The sequence below is a fragment of the Melospiza melodia genome, chromosome 25 (genome assembly GCF_035770615.1).
Source record: "Melospiza melodia melodia isolate bMelMel2 chromosome 25, bMelMel2.pri, whole genome shotgun sequence".
NCBI lineage: Eukaryota > Metazoa > Chordata > Aves > Passeriformes > Passerellidae > Melospiza > Melospiza melodia.
Genome location: NC_086218.1, coordinates 9,359,485 through 9,380,147, shown reverse-complemented (window position 1 = coordinate 9,380,147; position 20,663 = coordinate 9,359,485). Strand labels below are relative to the sequence as shown.

Sequence of the window (20,663 nt, the reverse complement as noted above, 5' to 3'; positions counted from 1 at the left end):
CACGGCCACGCAGTGCTCCCTCCTCGGTGCCCGCTGTGGCTCCCAGCCCCTGGCACGACACGGCTCTTTATCCTGCTCTCCATCTCCCTGCTGCTAACGCCATTCCCCATCGCTTGCCATGCCAGGTGATCAATTTTTCCTTCCCGCTTTCTGAAGGCTTAACTCCCACCCACCCGGGGCAGCCCCAACATCCTCACCCCACACTCCTCCCCACGGGCACCCCACACTCAGCTGGCGTGGGTGGCACTGGCGAGGGGGTGCCCGAGGCAGGGGGGGTGACGAGACAGAAGGGAAGGGCTAATGGAGCCCATTCCTTGAATAGATTCAATTTCTGCCGCGGCGGCTGCGGGGTGCGGAGCCATCAATTGGATTCAGGGGACGGGGAATCTGATTTGGAGCGGCCGCGCCATCAATTAGCCGTTATTGATGGCATTGCTCATTGGAAGTCGATGGGATTTGAAGCTGGTGGCAGCTCCTGCATACCAAGCAACGCCAGCTCAAGGACAGGGCCCAGAGCTTGCACCCGCTCTGGGGGTCCCACAGCATCCCCTCGGCCTTGCCTGGGGATGCCTGAGGGTCTGGGGAAGGGGTGGTGCAATGGGGCAGCCCCCCCTGGAATCCCTGAGGGTCTGGGGAAGGGGTGGTGCAATGGGGCAGCCCCCCCTGGAATCCCTGAGGGTCTGGGGAAGGGGTGGTGCAATGGGCAGCCTCCCCTGGAATCCCTGCACGGGGGTCCCACAAGGTAAAGCCCCTTGGAATCCCTGTATGGGGGTCCCACAGGGTAAAGCCCCCTGGAATCCCTGTATGGGGGTCCCACAAGGTAAAGCCCCCTGGAATCCCTGTATGGGGGTCCCACAGGGTACAGACTCCTGGAATCCCTGTATGGGGGTCCCACAAGGTAAAGCCCCCTGGAATCCCTGCATGGAGGTCCCATAGGGCATGGTTGTCCTCTCAAATCCCTGCATGGGGGTCCCACAGGGTACAGCCCCCTGGAATCCCTGTATGGGGGTCCCACAGGGCATGGTCCCCTGGAATCCTTGCACGGGGGTCCCACAAGGTAAAGCCCCCTGGAATCCCTATATGGGGGTCCCACAGGGTACAGACTCCTGGAATCCCTGTATGGGGGTCCCACAAGGTAAAGCCCCTTGGAATCCCTGTATGGGGGTCCCACAGGGCGTGGCTGTCCTCTCAAATCCCTGCATGGGGGTCCCACAAGGGAAAGCCCCCTGGAATCCCTGTATGGGGGTCCCACAGGGTACAGGCTCCTGGGATTCCTGTATGAGGGTCCCACAGGGCGTGGCTGTCCCCTGAAATCTCTTCACAGGGGTCCTGCAGGTTATGGTTGTTCCCTGGAAACCCTGCATGGGGGTCCCAGAAGGTACCGACCCCTGGAATGCCTGCATGGGGGTCCCGCAGGGTAAAGCCCCCTGCAATCCCTGCATGGGGGTCCCATAGGGCGTGGTTGTCCCCTGGAATCCCTGCCTGGGGGTCCCAGAGAGTACAACCCCCTGGAATCCCTGCTTGGGGGTCCCATAGGGCATAGCTGTCCCCATGGATCCCTACATGGGGGTCCCAGAGAGTACAACCCCCTGGAATCCCTGCTTGGGGGTCCCACAAGGTAAAACTCCCTGGAATCCCTGTATTGGGGTCCCACAAGGTAAAGCCCCCTGGAAACCCTGCATGGGGGTCCCATAGGGCGTGGTTGTCCCCTGGAATCCCTACATGGGGGTCCCAGAGAGTACAACCCCCTGGAATCCCTGCCTGGGGGTCCCAGAGAGTACAACCCCCCTGCAATCCCTGCTTGGGGGTCCCACAGGGCATGGTTGTCCCCTGGAACCCCTGCATGGGTGTTCCAAGGGTAAAGCCCCCTGGAATCCCTGCCTGGGGGTCCCACAATCACCATCGCCCCACATCCCCACCCACCGGCCCTACAGGCCCCATTGCCCCCCAGGTGGGCACTTTGGGGGGATGCCCCACCCAGCACCCTACATGAGGGTCCCATGGGTACGATATCCCCCCAGATGTTCTCACCCCTCCTGGGGAGAGGAGGGTCCCACAGGAGATGCCCCCCTGCACCAGGCAGCCCCTGTGCCCCCCAAAGGGATGGGGACCCCCCCAGGCAGGGCAATGGGGCGCGGTGGGGGAAGGGCAGGCAGCCGAGCCGGGGGGGGGGGAGGGGAGCGGCACGGTCGATGCTTTCTTTCTCTCCCAGCCTCTTGCCAAGCAGCTTCTCTCTCGCAGAAGCCATAAAACCTGTCTGACGTGCCCGGCACCACTGCGGCAGGCGGCCGGCAACGCCTGCACGGCCAGGGGCTGGGGGGGCCCTGCTGCAGGCGGCCCCGGGGTGGGGGTTTGGGCCCCTCGGGAGGGTGAGTGGGGGGCTGCACTCGTGGCACGGGGGACTGAGAGCATCAGGGAAGGCTCCTGCCAATTGGCAAGGCTGGGGCATGTGGCAGAGCCGTGGTTCTGACCCGGTTGTGCCATGGGATGAGCCCCCACTGATCCCCCTTCCACTCGGGAAGGGGGAAAGCCTGCAGCTCCCCAAAACCCCCCCATTTTGGGCATCTTATGGGGTGCACGGCAGATGGAGAGACGGACAGAGAGCTGGGGGCACCCCAACCACACCCAAAGGTGGCCAAAGGAACCGGGGTGCTGGCTGGGGGCTTTGGGTGAGTGACCCCCAAGACCACTGCCCCTCGCCCCCTGCCCCAGCGCTCATGCCACCACCAGGGGTTAATTACCAGTCTGTAATTAAAGCTCTCCGGTGACGGGAGCTGACGACTCAATACCAAACTGCTGCAATTAAGGCCGTGAGGGCTGCGCAGGGAGCGAGGGGCAGGGACACCCTGGAGGGGACACCCTGGAGGGGACACCCTGGCACCCCCGCAGGGTTGGGGGGCACGGGCAGGGGCACAGGCGGGGCGCAGCGATCTTGCAAATATTGTATTGCTCAGTCACTACCAAGGGTTAAAACCAAACCGAGGGCACGGAGGAAGGCGTCTTCCCAGAAGACAGATCAGCGTGTCCTCGCCGCAGGAGGACACGGCGGAGCGGCCGACGCCGCCATCGGAGCTGCTGCCCCGCTCCGGGCTCGGGGGTCCCGGGGCCCCAGGGGAGGGGGTCCGTGGGGAAAGGCACGACATGAGGTGGTGGCCGTGGGGCAGAGCAGGCGTTCGCTGAGGGGACCCCAGCGCCGAGCCGGTGGCCGGTGGGGCGGCGCCGGGATGTGGCAATCCCAGCGCGGGGACTCTCGGCAATCCCGGCGTGCGGCGATGCGATGGCCCTGGCAGGGAGAGAGCCCGTGCGGGGATGCTCCAGGGCAGCGCTCCGGTGCTCACCCAGCGCCCCAGAACCCCCGCTGCCCCTCACCTTCCAGCGCGGAGCTCCCGGCCCCAGCTCGGCTTTGCGGAGGTCCAGCAGGCGGGTCATGGCCTGGGGCTGCCCCACGGGCTCGGGGGTTTGGCTGGGAGGAAGAGTCTGGAAGCGGCCTTGGGGGCAGAGGAGCCCATCCCCCCGGCAGGGGCAGCGCCGGGGTCAGATCCAGAGCAGGGCCAGGAGCACGAGAGTCAGGCAAGGGCTGCAGGGCTGCCATGGCACCGCGGTGCCCCGGGCAGGAGCCACATCTGCCGGGGCACAAGCAGGGCTCAGGACGAGCCGGTTCCCGACCTCCCAACCCCGCCCCCCGTACCCCCGTACCTTCGGGGCCCCCGCGCCCTCGGGGCTGCGAATTCGGCACCTCCGTCACCGGCTCTGGCGCTGAAAAAAACCCCGCGGTGCTCAGGGAGCGGCTCCCGCGGGTCACGGGGAGGCTCCGGTGTCCCCCAGTGGGGAGCGGTGGAGCCCCCCCGAGTTTTGGGGGGGCCGGACTCACTGGTGCCTCGGCAGCAGACGGTGACGCGCAGCTTCAGGCATCGCCCGGCGCTCTCGGGGCTGGGCACGGCTGGGCAGGGGGGGTCAGCGGGCACCGGCTCCGGTGCGGCCCCCCCGGGACCCCCCGACGGCGGCTCCGCGCGGGCCGGGGGCGCCCCCTCCCGGCGGAACGAGGGGAGCGCGCCCCCACCCCGGAGCGCGCGGAGCCCCCCGGACCCCGAACCGGAGACACCCCGACCCCTCGTGCCCCCACCCCGGAGCGCGCAGAGTCCCCCCACCCTGCACCCCGAAACGGTGACACCCCGAACCGGGGACACCCCGAACCGGGGACACCCCGAACCGGGGACACCCAGAGCCCCCCCTGCACCCCGAACCGGGGACACCCGAACCGGGGACACCCCGAAACGGGGACACCCAGAGCCCACCCTGCACTCCGAAACGGTGACACCCGAACCGGGGACACCCCGAAACGGGGACACCCCGAACCGGGGACACCTTGAAACAGGGACACCCCGAGCCGGGGACACCCAGAGTGCACCCTGCACCCCGAACCGGGGACACCCCAAACCGGGAACACCCCGAACTGGGGACACCCCGAAACAAGGACACCCAGAGCGCACCCCGCACCCCGAACTGGGAGCACCCGAACCAGAGACACCCATAGCCCCCCCTGCACCCCGAAGCGGGGACACCCCGACCCCTCGTGACCCCACCCCGGAGCATCCAGAGCCCACCCTGCACCCCGAACCGGGGACACCCCGAACTGGGGACACCCAGAGCCCACTCTGCATCCCAAAACGGGGACACCCCAAACCAGGGCACCCTGAACCAGGGACACCCAGAACCAAGGACACCCCGAACCAGGGATATCCAGAGCCTCCCCTGCACCCCAAACTGGGGACACCCCGACCCTTCGTGCCCCAACCTCGAAGCACCCAGAGCCCACCCTGCGCCCCGAACCGGGGACACCCCAAACCAGGGACACCCAGAGCCCCCCCTGCACCCCGAACCGGGGACACCCCAAACCAGGGACACCCAGAGCCCACCCTGCACATATCCCTGACCCCAGGACATCCAGACCCCACCCATGCAGCCTGATCCCCTTTTGCCCCCTCCATGGGCATCCAGAACCCCTCTACACCCCACACCTCCATGAATCCCCCACCCCAGGCCATCCAGAACCCCCCTACACCCCACACCTCCATGAATCCCCCACCCCAGCCCATCCAGAACTCCTCTACACCCCACACCTCCATGAATCCCCCACCCCAGGCCATCCAGACACCCCCTGCACCCCATCCCCTTGTACCCCCATCCTCGGGACACCCACAGCCCCCTGCACCTCAGCCCTGGCATCATCCAGAGCCCCCGTGTTCCCCTCAACCTCAGTGACATCCTGGCTGTACCCTGACCCCCTACTCGCCCTAAACTCAGCTCCATGGGGATCCTGGTGACCCCCAACCCTGGGGAGCTCCACTCAAGCCCCCCTGACCCCAGCGCAGCCCCCAGGGGACTCACAGATGTAATAGTAGGTCTCCCCCGGCTGGAACTCGAAGCCGAGTGAGAAGGGCGTGAAACGCTGGATTTTCTCGGAGAATCGGACGGGCCCGAAGGGAGCTCGGGGCCGGTTGCACTCCCAGCGCTTGAAGGCGCCGGGGGTCTCGTAGCAGCCGCGATAACCCTCCCGATCCACCATGAAGAGCGTGAAGGTCTCAGCCCGGCCGGCGGGCACGGCCCCCTCGTAGTGCGGGCAGTAGATGTCCAGGTAGTCATTGATGGCCACCTGGATGGAGTAGTCGTCCCGCAGGAACCTGCCGGGCAGGAGAAGCTGAGGGAGGGGGGCTTCCCTTGGGAGGGGTGCCCTGAGCTGGGCTTTTCCCCCCCAAAAAAAACCCCGAGCGGACACGGCCAGGCATCAGCTCGGATTAGCCGCAGGCCGCTGGAGCTGAATGGGCTCGGGGGGGTTTGTGCAGCCACGCTGGCCGGGCACAAAGCCCCTCGCCCCAGGCACCCGGCCGGCCGCTGATCGGACATGACACGGCGCTGGGGCAGCGTGCGGAGGGACGCTGCGGGGCTGGCGGGGGGTGGCGGCCGGGACAGGGGGCACGGGGGCAGCGCTGGGGATGCTCGGAGATGAGGGTTGGGCCCGACGGCAAGCGCGGCCAGGCCGGGGTGGAGCAGCTGTGCAGGCACACACGTGTGGGCACACACGTGAACGTGCACATGTGTGTGAAGACGCGTGGTGCTGAGAGTCTAGGACTGGGGATGGAAAAGTGAGGGAGACCTCAGCCCCCACGCTGGCCCCAGTGCAGCCCAACGTTCCACAGACAGCTCTGGCAGAGTCCAGAATGTTCATCACCGCGATGGCAGCGCTGGCAAGGGGGCGTTGAACCCCTGACACCCCACTCAGGCTGGGGGCTCCCCGAGGGCAGGATGGAGCACAGACTCCTGCTGACTCAGAGCATCCCACGGGTGACGCTGGTTGGGACGGGCCTGGGCAGGGCCAGGGCAGGGGGACAGGGCCCTGCCTGACCCAGCAGAGGGGCGCACAGAGCCCCCCCTTCCCGGGGCACCCAGGGCTGGTGGGGTCTCACCTCTCCCATCTGCAGCGTCTGCACGCCCAGCCCTGCCCATCATGTGCCAGCGTGGCCCAGGGCAGCAGGCCCAGAGCCCAGGACCTCCGTGGGGAGGAGGCCCCAGCATCCTGACCCTGCCTCCTGCTCCCTGAGAAGCCCCGAGCTGGGAAATTCCTAAAATGGAGGAGGTTGGGAAGAGGGATGGAGCCAGACCCTGGCCTGCTGGTGACAGCCAAGCTCCCAGTTAGCAGCAATGGCAGGGTGTGGGCTGGAGTGGCACCCACCATGGAAACCCAGAGTCCCAGGAGTGCCACCCACCAGCCTGATGCCACCAGACGATGCCCAGAGTTCAGTGCCACCAAGGGCATTCAGGCTCAGCACAGGTGGGTACCACTGGCAGACTGGCAGCACCAGGACTGCCCACCAGCTCGGTGCCACCAAGGGCTTGGTGCCACCAGGAGTGCCCACTGGCCTGGGGGCAACCAGGGCTGCCCACTGGTGAGGGAACACTCAGAGCTCACTGAGACACCAATGCCACCGGGGCTCAGTGCCACCGGCAGTGCCCGGGGCTAAGCACCACCCATGTGTGCTCGCTGCCCGGTGGCACCCAGGGATGCCCAGTGGCTCGGTGTCACCGGGGGTGCTCAGGGCTCGGGGGGTCTGTACCAGCCGGGGCACTCACCGGCTCTGCACTGCCCGGCGCTCGGTACCACCGGCGGTGCCCGGTGCTGCTCAGAGCTCAGCACCCCCGGGGGCTCTCACCCGCTCCACAACACCCGGGGCTGCCCGGTGCCTCGGTGCCGCTGGCGATGCCCGGGGGCTCGGCGCACCGGGGGCCGCTCGGCATTACCTGCGGGCTCGCTGCTCTCGGGGATGCGCGGGGGCTCGGTCCCACCGGGAGGCGCTCCCCGCCTCGGTCCCGCCCGGTGGCCCGGTGGCCAGCAGCCCCGCCCCCCCGGAGCCCACCGCCCGCCGCCCCTCCCGTCGCGTCCCGTCCCGTCCCGTGGCGGCGGCGCGGGCGCGGGGCCCGGGGCTCGGCGGGGCCCGGGGCTCGGCGGGCCCGGGGCGTACAAAGGCGGCGGGGCCGGCGGGGGCGGCGGCGGTACCTGGGGTTGCTGCCGTTCCAGTGGACGCCGTGGCGGAAGCCGCGCACCGGCGGCGCCCAGAGCAGCGGCGCCCAGAGCAGGAGCCCGAGCAGCGGCGCGGGGCGCATGGCTCCGCCGGCGGCGGGGGGCGGCGGGGGGCCGCGGGCGGGGCGGCCCGGCGGGGCTCGGCACGGCCCGGCCCGCCCCGACAACTTCGGGCCAATCCCGCCGCGCCGCCGCCCGGCAACTTCACCGACTGCCATTAACCCTTGGCGGCCGGCACCGGCGCCCACCGGCACCGGCACGGCCGTAGAGACCGGCACCGAGCCCGGTTAATGCCCAGCGGCACCGGGACCGGCACCAGCGGCCGCGCCCCGGTCCGGCACCGCCGGTACCGCCAACATCCACCGGCACCGGTATCCCTGGCAACTCCTCGGTATCCCTCCCAGCCCGACACCGAGCCGGTACCGTGAATAACCACCGGCACCGGGACCAACGCTGCTCAGCATCCCCGGTAACAGCATCCCTGGTACCGGCACGCCTGGCATCCATTGGCACCGCCCCTGGCACCGGCGGCTCCGGCCCAATCCGGCTCCCTGCCAAACCCCGGCCCAGCTGGCACCGCCCCGGTACCGGTACCGGCTGCCCCCCGCCGTTACCGGGACAGCAGGCACCGGTACCAGCACCGGCACGGGGAGATGCCACAGGGCAGCTCTTGCACACGCGTGTGCCCGGGCCCGCTGGGCAGCTCTTGCACACGCGGGGCTGTGCCCACGAGCAGCTCTTGCCCACGTGTACCCATGCACACAGGATGGTTCTTGCACACGCGTGTGCCCATGGTGGTGGCAGCTGCTGGCCACGCGTGTCCCTGCCCACCTGGCAGCTCTTGCACACTTGTGTGTGTCTGCACAGACGTGTGCTCACGTGTGACAGCTCCTGCTCACGTGTGACACCCGTGTCCCTGCCCACCTGGCAGCTCTTGCACACTTGTGTGTGTCTGTATCCCCAGAGCAGCCCCTGCACACACATGTGCTCACGTGTGACACCTGTGACCAAACCTATAGGGAAGCTCTTGCACACTTGTGTGTGTCTGCACACACGTGTGCTCAGGTGTGACAGCTCCTGCTCACATGTGACACCTGTGTCTGCCCACCTGGCAGCTCTTGCACACCTGTGTGTGTTTGTGTCCTCGGAGCAGCTCCTGCACACACGTGTGCTCAGGTGTGACAGCCCCTGCTCATGTGTGACACCCATGTCCCTGCCCACCAGGCAGCCCTTGCACACCTGTGTGTGCCCAACACGCTCACACTCACACGTGTTCCTGCCACATCTGTGCCCACCCAGAGCAGCTCTTGCACACCTGTGCCTGTTCAGGCGTGGGTCCCTGCCCTGCACACACATGGCAAGCACACAGTGCAGCGCCTGCACAAGCGTGTGTCAGACCCATAGCGCAGTTCTTACACACACATGTGCCTATGAGTGTGTGGCAGCTCCTCCTGATGTGTGCTCCTGCCTGCAAGGCAGCTCCTGCACACGCGTGTGCCCATGAGTGTGCCCACAGAGCAGCTCCTGCACACATGTGTGTGTTTGTGGCAGCCCCTTGTGTGACCAGGTGTGACTTGTGTCACCATGCACACACGGTGGCTTTCACACTCACACATCTCTGTCTGCCAGGCAGCTCTTACACACACACATGTGCCCCATGAAGCAGCTCTTACACACACAAACACACACCTGTGCCCCTAAAGGAGCTCTTACACATGCAAACCTGTGCCCACACAGACTAAGCAGCTCTTGCACACGCGTGTGCCCCTACGTGTGGCAGCTCCTGCCCATGTGTGTCCCTGCCCACCGGGCAGCTCTGGCACACTCGTGTGCCCAAAGAGAAGCTCTCACACACTCGTGTGCCCAAGGAGCAGCTCTCACACACTCGTGTGCACAAATAGCAGCTTTCACACACACTCCTGTGCCCACTGGGCAGCTCTCATACGCTCGTGTGCCCATTGGGCAGCTCTCACACACTCGTGTGCCCAAAGAGCAGCTCTGGCAGACTCGTGTACCCACCGGTCAGCCCTTACACACTCGTGTGCCCACAAAGCAGCTCTCACACACTCGCGTGCCCATCGGGCAGCTCTCACAGCCTCGTGTACCCACAGAACAGCCCTGTCACACACACACGTGCCCACTCGCGTGTGTCCCCCCGTGTCCCCGCCCGTGCCCACGTGGCCCCCGGCACCGCCCCCGCTGCAGCTGCGCGCAGTCCCCGCCAGGGGGCGCCGGCGCTCGGGAGCCCCGGTTCCGGCGCGGGGCCTGCCGGGAGTTGTAGTTCCGCCCCTTTCCCCCCCAGTGCCGGTCGCGGTGCCCCGGTGCGGCGGAGGCAGCGCATAGGCGGCTCACAGCCCGTTTATTGACGTGGCGGGAGAAAGAGCGGGCGGCGGGGCCCGGCGGGGTTCGGCCTTCCCCGCGGATCCAGCGCTGCGCATTCCCTGCCCGCGGCTCAGGCCTCTGGCGGCGCCGGCGCGGGCCTGGCAGGAGAAGGGAGGGCGCTGGGGTGAGGGTGGGGTCCGCACAATTCCCCCTGCAGCTCCTCCCGTTCCCTGCTCTGCATCCCCACCCTGACCCTCTCCTTTCTCCTCTCCCGCCCTGTTCTGGCCCCTCATTTATCCTGGCTACCCCCTCTCCCCCACACGCACTCCCCTCAGGCCACTGCAGGGCCGCATCCTGGCACCCCGCATCGCTCCCTGACATCTCCGATTGCTCCCTCACACCCCGCATCGCCCCCTCACACCCCGCATTGCCCCCCACATTCCTTGGACCCCCCTCACACCCTCCGGAGCTCCCTCACACCCCGTATCTCCCCCTCACACCCTGCATCGCCCCTCACACCCCGCATTGCCCCCTCACATCCCTCAGTGCTCCCTCACACCCTGCATCACCCCCTCGCACCCCGCATTGCCCCCTCACACTCCCCATCGCCCCCTCACACACCCCGGAGCTCCCTCACACTCCCCATGGCCCCCTCACACTCCCCATGGCCCCCTCACACCCCGCATTGCTCCCTTACACACCCATCACGCCCTCACACCCTGCATCGCCCCCTCACACCCCACATCGCCCCCTCACACCCCCCGGAGCTCCCTCACACTCCCCATGGCCCCCTCACACCCCACATCGCCCCCTTACACCCCATATCACCCCTTCACACCTCCCGGAGCTCCCAGCCATGCCGTGCTCACCTGGCAGGAATCACGGTGACATAGGGGTGCCCAGGGGGGCTCTCACTGCGGGACACCGAAGGGCCCGGAGGGTCCGAGGGCAGCGGCCGCTGTGGTGGGGGCGGCTTGGCCGGACCTGAGGGCTGCAAGGCCATGAGGAGGGTCAAAGCTCGGCGAGGGGCTGACCCCCTGATGGACTCGGGGGTGGGAATGGCCTCCAGCCCCACACGCAGGTGCTGCTGCGTTACCTGAGCGCTCAGCAGCACAGGGTCTGCGGGCAGCGGGCGTGTGGGGGGGGGCGGCCTGTCCGAGGGGGGGGCCTGGGCAGAGAGAGAGGGACAGTGTGACAGCGGGGGACAAGTGGGGCAGCGCGGGAACCAGCGTCCCGCTGGGCTGGAGGGGTTTGGGGACAGCCGTGTCACACAGGTCCCCGAGAGCTGGAGCGCAGCCAGACATGCAGCGGGTCCAGGGTGGGCTGGGGGGTGCCCCCCGCCCTGCCCGGGCATTACCTTGGGCACAGGGTCCGGCGGGAGAGGCCGGGAGGGCGGATCAGGCCGGGCTGAGCCGAGGGCAGCCGGCTGCGGAGAGAGGGAGAGGGGGGGCAAGCCATGCAGCATGCGGAGACCCCCCTCCCGCCAGGCAGAGACAGAGACCCCCCCTCACTCAGTGCACAGCCCTGGCTGGGACGGGCTCCAATCCCAGCTGTGCCAAGTGGCCGTGCCAGGCTGCTCTGTGTGCCAAGGAGTGGGATATCCCCACACGTGGGATGCTCTGAGCTGGCACCCCAGGACTGAAAAGAACTGGGCACCTGCTACCCCCATCCTCACCTTGCTGCCATGCATGACCTGCAGCTCTGTGGCCTGCCGCCACTGCGGCGGCCGGGGACGCGCCGGGGGACCTTGGCTGCTGCCCGACGTGGGCTCTGGCTGTGAGATCCTGCAGAAAAAACCCAAGATGAGACCCTGCTCGCTCTGGGCGTTTGGGGGACCCCGCACAGCCACCGAGCGACACCGACACCAGCAGAAGCCCAAGAGAAACGAACCCCTCGGCGCCGGAAGATGCGACACCCCGCACCCCGGGGCTGCCCCGCACCCCACGGGCACTGCCAGGGGAAGAGCGCAGCACCGGAGGCCTTGCGAAGCAGGACGGCTCGGGGACAGCCCCACGCCCGGGCGCCGGCGGTGACGTTACCCGCTCCAGCCGTCTGCGGCTCCGGGACCCAGGAACCGCACCCGGGTCTCAGCACTGTGGGGAGAAGAGTGGGGGGCTCAGCCCGGGGCTGGGGCGGCGAGAGGAGCCGCGGGGACGTGGGGTGACGGGGCTGTGACCTGCGCTGGGGACGCGCAAACACACACGTGGATGGTCGCTGTGGGGACACGTGTGCACCGTGCTCGGGCGGCCACCACGGGGGACACGTGTGCGTGTGTGCTCACGTGCCAGGGCACACGCATGCAGGATTGAGCGTGCCACCTGCGTGCCACATGCGGAGGTGGGAGTGCCACCCGTGTGTCGCAGCACGCGTGAGCAGAGTCGAGCAGGCCGCTGATGCGCCACGGCGAATGCGTGCAGAGGTGTTGTGTGCCACCTGTGTGCCTTGGCACGCGAGTGCAGAGGCCAGCGTGCCATCTGCATGACACAGCACACACATGCAGAGAGGGTTGCGTGCCACCTGCGTGTCACAACACACACGTAGAAGTGAGTGTGTCACCTGTGTGTCACGGCACACGCATGCAGAGGTGAGCACGGCAGCTGCATGCCACCAGTGCACCTTGGCACACGCATGCAGAGCCGAGCGTGCCAACACCCACGTGCCCCCCACACGCCCCTGACGTGCCCCCCTATCCCCGGTACCTGTACTGGCAGGAGGTGCCTTTCCCAAGCTGGCAGAGGCGCTTGTGCAGGCCGGCACGGCGGGCACGGCACAGCCCCAGTGCCAGCGCCAGCCCCAGCAGCGCGCTCAGCAGCAGGGCCGTGGGCAGGGCGCTTCCCCCTGCGGGAGAGCAGCACGTCAGCCCCCGCCGTGCCCAGCACCCCCCCTGGCACCACACAAAGCCCCATTCTCTGCGCTGCCCTTGTCCCTCACCTCGCTCAAGGCCGGCAGGGCCGCTGTCCTCGCTGCCCCCCACGCCGGGGCTGTCACAGCTTGGGGGGGCCCAGCCCCGCTCACAGTGGCAGTGCCCGTGGTTGTTGCACACCTGGGTGGGTGACACCGGCTCAGCTCAGCCCCTGAGGGGCAGCTCCCCACCGCCCACAGCCGCTCCCCAGCCCCGCACTCACCCCGTGCCCGTGGCATTTGCTCTGGCACTGCTGGTCACCCAGCACGGAGACGTCCTGGCACCGGTGCTGGAGGCACATCTGCAAGGGATGGGGTGTCAGCACTGTGAGACTCCCCCTGCTCCCTTCCCTGTCACCCCACTGCTCACCTTCCCGGGGCCACAGGTGGTGCCAGGCAGCACCATGGCCGCATCTGTCACATCCTCATCCCCGGGCAGGGTGGTGCCCTGGCAGGACCCTTCTGGGCTGTTCCCACGGGAGCTGCCGCGCTGGCACTGCAGCATCCCACAGCTGGTGTCCCTACAGGGACAGAGGGGTCAGGGCAGGGGGCATGGCAAGGGGACATGGAGAAGGACAGGGACCTCACTCACTGCTGGGTGCAAGTGACATAGGAGCCGTTGGGGAGCTGCCCACAGTGCCCACGTTCATCCCCTCTGGTGTTCAGGGCTGCCATGCAGGAGCTGGACACAGGACTGGCACCTGCAGCGGGGGCAGAGACCCTCAGCACCCCTACCTAGCTGCCAGCACCCCACCCCGGCCCAGCTCTACCTACCTGGCCCCAGCAGCTGCTGGCACTGCCCCTCGTAGGTGGCACAGGCCCCGCTGTAGCAGCGTGCCCGCCCGCTGGCACAGGGCTGCCCGTCCTGCAGGAACGTGTCAGGGGGGCAGCGCCGTGAGACCCCGTCACAGAACTCGGGAAGGTCACACTCGCCCAGCGGCTCCCGACACACGTGGCCAGCACGGCGCAGCTGTGGGGGGACATGGTCAGAAAAACGGGGTGAATGGGGGACATGGTCAGATAAATGAGGTAGGTGGGGGACTCGCCCACCACAGGCAGTGGCTGGTGTGCCCATGGCACGGGTGCCCATCCCCACACACCTGGCAGTCCTCACAGCAGGCATCCTCGGCGGCACACACGGCCCCTGGCATCAGCTGGCAGGAGCTGCTGTTGCAGCAGGGATCGGTGCACTCCTGAGGTGGGGAGGCCGCAGTCAGTGGGTGCCACCAGCACCCAGCACTGGTGGAAACCACCCTGCCAGCCCCAGACACCCCAGGGCAGAGCCATGGAGAAATGGGGTGGCTTCAGGGCTTCAGGCCTACCCAGAGCCCCCCGTACCACGCTGAGGCCGCAGTCGCATTCCTCGCCCAGCTCTACGAAGCGATTCCCGCAGGTGGGGCTCCCGGTCAGGACCTGGGGCTCGGGGACATTGGACAGGCACCAGCCCTGGCCCTGCTGCAGGCTGCGCTCCAGGTCCTGCCGGCTGCAGTTGCTGAAGCTCAAGCCAGGTGTCAACCTGCAGAGGCAGGAAGGGCCTGTGAGGTGAGGTGAGGTGAGGTGAGATGAGGAAGGGGCTTGGCCCCAGCTCCCCGAAGGGCTGCCCGCTGCCCTCACCCCGTGGGCGGTGCCATGATGCAGCCGCGGTCGTGCCGGAGGTCGCCGCAGTCGCAGAGGCGCCCGGCGCCGTCGTGGCGCATGCCCAGGTTGTGCCCCAGCTGATGGGCCACAGTGGAGGCCACGACGAGGACGCTGACGGAGTGATCCTGTGGGACAGCAGGGTCAGGGAGGGCAGCTGCTGGGAGGATGGGGTGGGGGGACAGAGGTACTGACCATGCTGACCCCCCCGGAGCGCGTGGGGGAACAGATGGAAGCTTGAGTCGACATCCCCACGGAGACATCATCGAAGTGAGCACCCCTGGGAGACAGCACAGCGGGTTGGGGGGACTGCCATGGCCTCGTCCCCCTGTCCCCACCCTGTCCCCCACTCACGTCAGGAGCTGGGCATTGTCGTGGGGCAGCTGGGGCAGCAGCTCCTCGCGGCGCCAGCGCAGGAACCGCTCCAGCACGGCCCGGGCGCTGCCGCCCACCGCGATCTTGTCACCCTCGCTCCAGACCTCCACGGCCAGCAGGGCCACCCGCACTCCCAGCGGGCGGAAGAACTGGGGGGCACAGAGGGGTCAGAGCCCCCCCAGCACTGCAGGGCCAGGGGCACAGCCGGGCACGGGGCTGGCATGGACAGACACGACCGTGACTCACCACATCCACCTGGTTGGCAATTTCCAGGGTCCGGGTGTGAACGCGTTGTAGGCTGGGGTAATTCTGGAACTGAGGAAACAGGGAGAGGGCTCAGAGGGGTGGCTGTGGGAAGGGCAGCCCCTGCTGTGGGCACACTGCCCAGCACTCACCGCAGCGTGGTCCACCACCATCACCAGCTCCACAAAGCGCTGCTCTGCCGCTGCCCGCTTGCCCTGGGGACAGAGAGGGGTCAGAGTGCTGATACACGGATACTCTGTGAGGCAAGACCCCTGGGTGACCTACCCTCTGTGGCCAGGGGGGCTCTGTTGCCTCTGCCCCAGGCTGGGAGCCCTGCCTGCAGCTCTGTGGCTCCAGCCGAAGCCGGGATGCCAAGTGCTGCCCTGGGCTGCTGCTGTCTGGCTCCAGCGTGTAGCTCCTGCTGTCCGACAGCCAGAGGCGGCCACTGGGGAAGGACAGAGGAGCTGGGATATGGAGCCCATCCCACCATCAGCACAGTGGGAGTGGGTTCATGGACCACTGGGCTTGGGGGCTCACCTGAGTCCAGCACAGGCACAGAGGTTGGCCCAGGAGCCAGGGAAGCCCCGCACTGTCCCCTGGTAGCAGCAGTGCTCCTGCAGCAGAGAAGAGGGCTCAGGATCCAGCCCAGGCTGGGGGGACAGGGGTGTGACAGCCCCAGCCTGGGGACAGCAGGGGTGACAGCCATGCTGGAGGCCATACCTGCTCTCTGGGCTCCTGGATCACCCGTGTGCCATCGGGCAGGTAATAGAGCAGCGCCCCAGTGCCCTGCACCAGCTCCCTGCCAGAGACTCGTGTCACCCACAGCAGGAACCCCCAGCTCACCCTGCCCTGAGCACGCCCCGGCAGGAAGGGAGGACTCAGCACCTCCCATGTCCCTGCTGTGGGTGCACCCTGGGGTCCCCACCCCACCTGTGCATGGATGGAGACAGTGAATAAGGGACCCCCACTCTAAGTAACACCATGGACAGAGCCCCAGGGTCCCAGCAGGACCCCCACCCTCCACAGGTCCAGGAGCTCCATCCCACGTCCTGCTGTTGCCCCCAGAGCCACAGACTCACCAGTTCTGCTCCAGCTCCAGCAGCAGCCGCACTCCCTCCAGCTCCAGCAGCACTGTCAGACGGGCGGGGAACCCCCCCTGGCACAGGCCGTGGTTAAGGGGGCACCCCCTGAGCCAAGCTGCCCCCTCCCCACGCACCCCCAGGGGCACCGCGACCCGCCCGGCGCTGCCGCGTGCCCGGAGGGAGCGGTCGGAAGGGATGCCCTGCCCTCCCCGCAGGAAGCGTCCCTCCCTCCCGGCCTCATTGTGTCGGGGGGGGGGGTTCCCACCCCGTTCCTCCCGCTCTTCCTGCCCGGTGCAGCGCTGCGGAAACACCGGAGAGACTCCCTATGGTGGGCCGGGCCCTTCCGCCCCACCCGGTGCGGACCCCGACCCAGAAATGTCCCTGCCAGCATCAGGAGGGGACGGGGGATTTGCTGAGGGCTCCCTTCCCCACTGCGTCTGGGTGTTGGGGATGTGGCACCAGGACATGACCTGCAGTGAGAAGAGGGCAAGGGGAGGTGGCAGGGTGCAGGCACTGCCACAAGTGTGGGGGACCCCAGGAATGTGGGTGGGGGCTCACCTGGGTGGCTTCAGCCAAGCTGAGCGTCCGGTTATCCCACAGCACCCGCGGGGTCACTGACCAGGAGTGTCCTGATTCCTCACTGTGCTGCTGCTGCTGCGAGCTGTCACCTGCACAGGGCACTCACCACTGTGTCACCTGCACAGGGCCCTCACCACTGTGTCACCTGCACAGGGCCCTCACCTCTGTGTCACCTGCACAGGGCCCTCACCACTGTGTCACCTGCACAGGGCCCTCACTGCTGTGTCACCTGCACAGGGCCCTCACCACTGTGTCACCTGCACAGGGCCCTCACCACTGTGTCACCTGCACAGGGCCCTCACCACTGTGTCACCTGCACAGGCCCTCACCACTGTGTCACCCAGCACAGGGCCCTCACCACTGTGTCACCCAGCACAGGGCCCTCACCACTGTGTCACCTGCACAGGGCCCTCACCACTGTGTCACCTGCACAGGGCCCTCACCATTGTGTCACCTGCACAGGGCCCTCACCGCTGTGTCACCTGCACAGGCCCTCACCACTGTGTCACCTGCACAGGGCCCTCACCACTGTGTCACCCAGCACAGGGCCCTCACCACTGTGTCACCTGCACAGGGCCCTCACCACTGTGTCACCCAGCACAGGGCCCTCACCACTGTGTCACCTGCACAGGTGCTCACCACTGTGTCACCTGCACAGGCCCTCACCGCTGTGTCACCTGCACAGGGCCCTCACCACTGTGTCACCCAGCACAGGGCCCTCACCTCTGTGTCACCTGCACAGGCCCTCACCACTGTGTCACCCAGCACAGGGCGCTCACCTCTGTGCCACCCAGCACAGGGCCCTCACCACTGTGTCACCTGCACAGGGCCCTCACCACTGTGTCACCCAGCACAGGGCCCTCACCACTGTGTCACCTGCACAGGCCCTCACCACTGTGTCACCTGCACAGGGCCCTCACCACTGTGTCACCTGCACAGGTGCTCACCACTGTGTCACCCAGCACAGGGCCCTCACCACTGTGTCACCTGCACAGGGCCCTCACCACTGTGTCACCTGCACAGGTGCTCACCACTGTGTCACCTGCACAGGTGCTCACCACTGTGTCACCCAGCACAGGGCCCTCACCACTGTGTCACCTGCACAGGTGCTCACCACTGTGTCACCCAGCACAGCCCAGACTCCCAAAGTCACCCAGCACATCCAAGAGCTCCAAAGTCACCCAGCACAGCCCAGACACTTCATGGTCACCCAGCACAGCCCAGAAACCCCCAGGGTCACCCAGCACAGCACAGACCCTCACGGTCACCCAGGACAGCCCAAACCCCTCCAAGGTCACCCAGCACATCCCAGACTTCCAAGGTCACCCAGCACATCCTGGACCCCCAGCCTGCACCCTGGACCCTCCTGGTCTCTCATCCAAGTCTGGTCACTCAGGCATTACAGCCCCCCCAGCCGTCACCCCCACAGCCCCCCAGGACAGGTGGGAAGCACTGACAGGGACCCCCACATTCACAGCACGGCTCCCAGCACAGCCTGGGGGGAACCCCCCTGTTTGGGGGCTGCAGGAGGACGGGATGGACTCCTCGGCCAAGCCTTGCATCACCTCGGCCGGCTGCCCAGTACAACCAGCACAGAGACTGGGCAGGGCTGGGAGCCGGGCTGGGCTGACTCAGACCCCCCCTTCCCGTCAGCTTTTGGGGAACCCCTGCCCACCCAGGGCCCCGGGATACGGGAAGGGGTTTGGAGAACGCAGCAAACCTCGCTCTGCACGTCCACACCAGCCCGGGGAGCGCCGGGGACAGAACCGGGGGACCGGGAGAGCAGCGAGCATCCCGGGGAGGGGGCACCGAGTGTACCGGGGAAGGGGCACCGAGCGTACCGGGAGGACACCCCGGACATCCTGAGGAGGTGGCAACGAGCTTCCAGAGGGGCTACAACTCCCGATCCCATCCTGGTCCTCCCGGATATCCCCGTGATGCCCCGCCCGGGGTCGAGCCGCGCACCCCACCGACCCCCGCATCCCGCTCGGGACCCCGGTTCGCCGCTCACCTGCAGCTCTCCCGGTGCCAGCGGAGAGCAGCAGCCCCGCGGCCAGCAGCAGCCGCGGCCCCATCGCCCCCATGGCCGCTCCGGGTCGCGCTGCCCCGCCGCGGCCGCCCCCGCCGGTTCCCGTCGCGCATGGCCCCGGCACCGGCACCGGCACCGACCCCGCCCGGCCCGGCCCGGCCCGGGGGCGGAACTTCCCTGCCAGCGCCGTGGCCCCGTTCCGCTCCTCCGGCACCGCCCAGGCCGGGGCGGAGCGGGGGTGGGTCCGTGTGAGCCGGGAGGGGCTGGGGGTGGCTGGCGAGGCGGCGGTGGTGATGGGGTGGGAGCCTTCCCCATCCCGAGACCCCTGCCCTCATCATCCCGTAGAGTGGAGACCCCCACCTTCACCACCCCGGAGAGCAGAGGCACCCACCTTCATCATTTCATGCTCTGGAGACCCCTCCTTCATCATCCTGTGCACTGAAGACCCTCACTTTCACCACCTCGGAGAGCAGAGGTACCCACCTTCATCATCTCTTGCTCTGGAGACCCCTGCCCTCATCATCCTGTGCACTAAAACCCCCACCTTCACCACCCCGAATGGCAGAGCCCCCTGCCTCCATCCCCCAGGGCAGGAGGGACCCCCACATCCCTCAGCATCACCAGCCCTGCCTTTATCTCCTCGTGCAACAGAGACCCCCAGCTTCATCATTCAAAACAGCAGAGACCCCCACCTTCATCATCCCAGACAGCAGAGACCCCGACCTTCATCATCCCAGACAGCAGAGACCCCCAACTTCATCATCCCAGACAGCAGAGACCCCCAGCTTCATCATCCCAGACAGCAGAGACCCCCACCTTCATCATCCCAGACAGCAGAGATCCCGACCTTCACCTTTTTAAAACCAGATATAAGTAAGGAAACGAAGAAAAATGAGGAAAAGATTGTGTCAGGTCTTTTTTTTTTTTTTCTTTGTGACTGGTCTTTGTCAAGGGAAGTTGCTTCATTTTAAGCTTTCTTCCCCCTCTTTTTCCACACAGAAAACTTTGACTTTATTATGAAACACTACCGTCCACATAAAGGACTATTTAAAGGAAAGAAACAGATGTTAGTTTCCTTCTTCTGTTTATCAGATTTTACACACAGAAGACCCCCCACTTCCATCTTCCCTATATCCTCTTTCAACCCCGTGGCAGATGGACCACACAGACCCCATTTCATGCCATGCATGGGGCTGCAGCCTGCATTGCTGCTGTCCTGCAGGAGCCTGGGGTCTGTGACACCACGAGCAAGACACGAGCTGCCACCCCACCACAGGAGTCCTGCTCCATCCAATTCTGCATTTCTGGGAGCAGGAAGATGATCCAAGCAAGGCTTTGTGGCCCGTCTGGGTCACCAAAATGTTCTCCTGAAATGGGTTCCTCCCCCTGGTGTGCGAGAGGCCAATCCCAGCCAGAGCCAAGGGATTTGATTGATCTTCAGTTCTGTGCAGGGGTCAATCCCCAATGCAACCCCAAGTGAGCAAACTGTTCACTGTTTCTATGTGGAAGAGGTTTTACAGTGATTTCTGCGAGCCAGAGAGGAGTTTGAGAAGAGGATCCGTGTTTACCCCTGAAAGAATTTTCTACCAAAGTCGTTGACATAGAAACCAAGAAAAAAGGATAAATAAGAGAAACCTGCAACTGCTGGTTCCAATGAGCACTTTGTTTGTCTTTCCTGACCAATGAGTAAAGTGTAAACTTATGGGTTTTGAAAGAATGTATAAAAAGCATGCATACTAAAATAAAACCAGGTTTGAAGCCTTCTGAAAATGGAGTGTGTTGCTTTGTATTGTCTCTTTCTCAACTGTGACATTTAGCAAACAAGTATTAAACATTCATGGTCTGCAAGTCACACAGTTCCTCATTAATTAGTATTAATTAGTATTTTCTCTTCTATTGGTTGAATGAGTCTCTTGCTTCT

General features: G+C 66.2%; 2 protein-coding genes across 5 annotated transcripts; both read right to left on the bottom strand.

The window, feature by feature from the left end:
• Positions 1 to 2,950: 2,950 nt before the first annotated feature.
• EFNA4 (ephrin A4) lies at positions 2,951 to 7,659 on the bottom strand. The gene is made up of 6 exons (XM_063176174.1): positions 7,553 to 7,659; positions 5,389 to 5,681; positions 3,872 to 3,940; positions 3,697 to 3,756; positions 3,370 to 3,623; positions 2,951 to 3,283 (listed from the first exon to the last, which is right to left on the bottom strand). The coding sequence occupies exons 1-5, from the start codon at positions 7,657 to 7,659 to the stop codon at positions 3,535 to 3,537; spliced, it is 618 nt and encodes a 205-aa protein (XP_063032244.1). The 3' UTR covers positions 2,951 to 3,283; positions 3,370 to 3,534.
• A 2,258-nt stretch (positions 7,660 to 9,917) lies between these two features.
• ADAM15 (ADAM metallopeptidase domain 15) lies at positions 9,918 to 18,799 on the bottom strand. 4 transcript variants are annotated; one of them, XM_063176382.1, is made up of 25 exons: positions 18,725 to 18,799; positions 16,693 to 16,802; positions 16,132 to 16,208; positions 15,773 to 15,851; positions 15,590 to 15,666; positions 15,338 to 15,497; positions 15,205 to 15,267; positions 15,056 to 15,124; positions 14,789 to 14,958; positions 14,630 to 14,714; positions 14,414 to 14,562; positions 14,138 to 14,315; positions 13,900 to 13,992; positions 13,574 to 13,769; positions 13,392 to 13,500; positions 13,170 to 13,320; positions 13,024 to 13,101; positions 12,830 to 12,941; positions 12,598 to 12,736; positions 11,938 to 11,991; positions 11,574 to 11,682; positions 11,256 to 11,324; positions 10,995 to 11,066; positions 10,768 to 10,889; positions 9,918 to 10,056 (listed from the first exon to the last, which is right to left on the bottom strand). In XM_063176382.1, exons 1-25 carry the CDS (start codon positions 18,795 to 18,797, stop codon positions 10,029 to 10,031), a joined length of 2,622 nt encoding a protein of 873 aa, XP_063032452.1. In that variant the 5' UTR covers positions 18,798 to 18,799; the 3' UTR covers positions 9,918 to 10,028. The 4 variants fall into 4 exon arrangements, with proteins under 4 accessions (XP_063032452.1, XP_063032450.1, XP_063032453.1 ...); XM_063176380.1 differs by having other exon boundaries at positions 10,995 to 11,324; XM_063176383.1 differs by lacking the exons at positions 10,995 to 11,066; positions 11,256 to 11,324.
• Between the last annotated feature and the right edge of the window lie 1,864 nt (positions 18,800 to 20,663).

What these genes read in the sequence shown, in the direction of transcription:
- EFNA4 (XM_063176174.1), bottom strand. Translation starts at nt 7,659, where the DNA reads ATGCGCCCCGCGCCGCTGCTCGGGCTCCTGCTCTGGGCGCCGCTGCTC. An exon ending in CGTCTGCTGCCGAGGCACCA is followed by an intron (nt 3,757 to 3,871) that starts GTGAGTCCGGCC and finishes GGTTTTTTTCAG; the next exon opens with CGCCAGAGCCGGTGACGGAG. An exon ending in AGGGCGCGGGGGCCCCGAAG is followed by an intron (nt 3,624 to 3,696) that starts GTACGGGGGTAC and finishes GTGCCCCGGCAG; the next exon opens with ATGTGGCTCCTGCCCGGGGC.
- ADAM15 (XM_063176380.1), bottom strand. Translation starts at nt 18,797, where the DNA reads ATGGGGGCGATGGGGCCGCGGCTGCTGCTGGCCGCGGGGCTGCTGCTC. An exon ending in GCAAATGCCACGGGCACGGG is followed by an intron (nt 12,942 to 13,023) that starts GTGAGTGCGGGG and finishes TCACCCACCCAG; the next exon opens with GTGTGCAACAACCACGGGCA. An exon ending in CTGTGCTGCTGAGCGCTCAG is followed by an intron (nt 10,890 to 10,994) that starts GTAACGCAGCAG and finishes ATGGCCTTGCAG; the next exon opens with CCCTCAGGTCCGGCCAAGCC.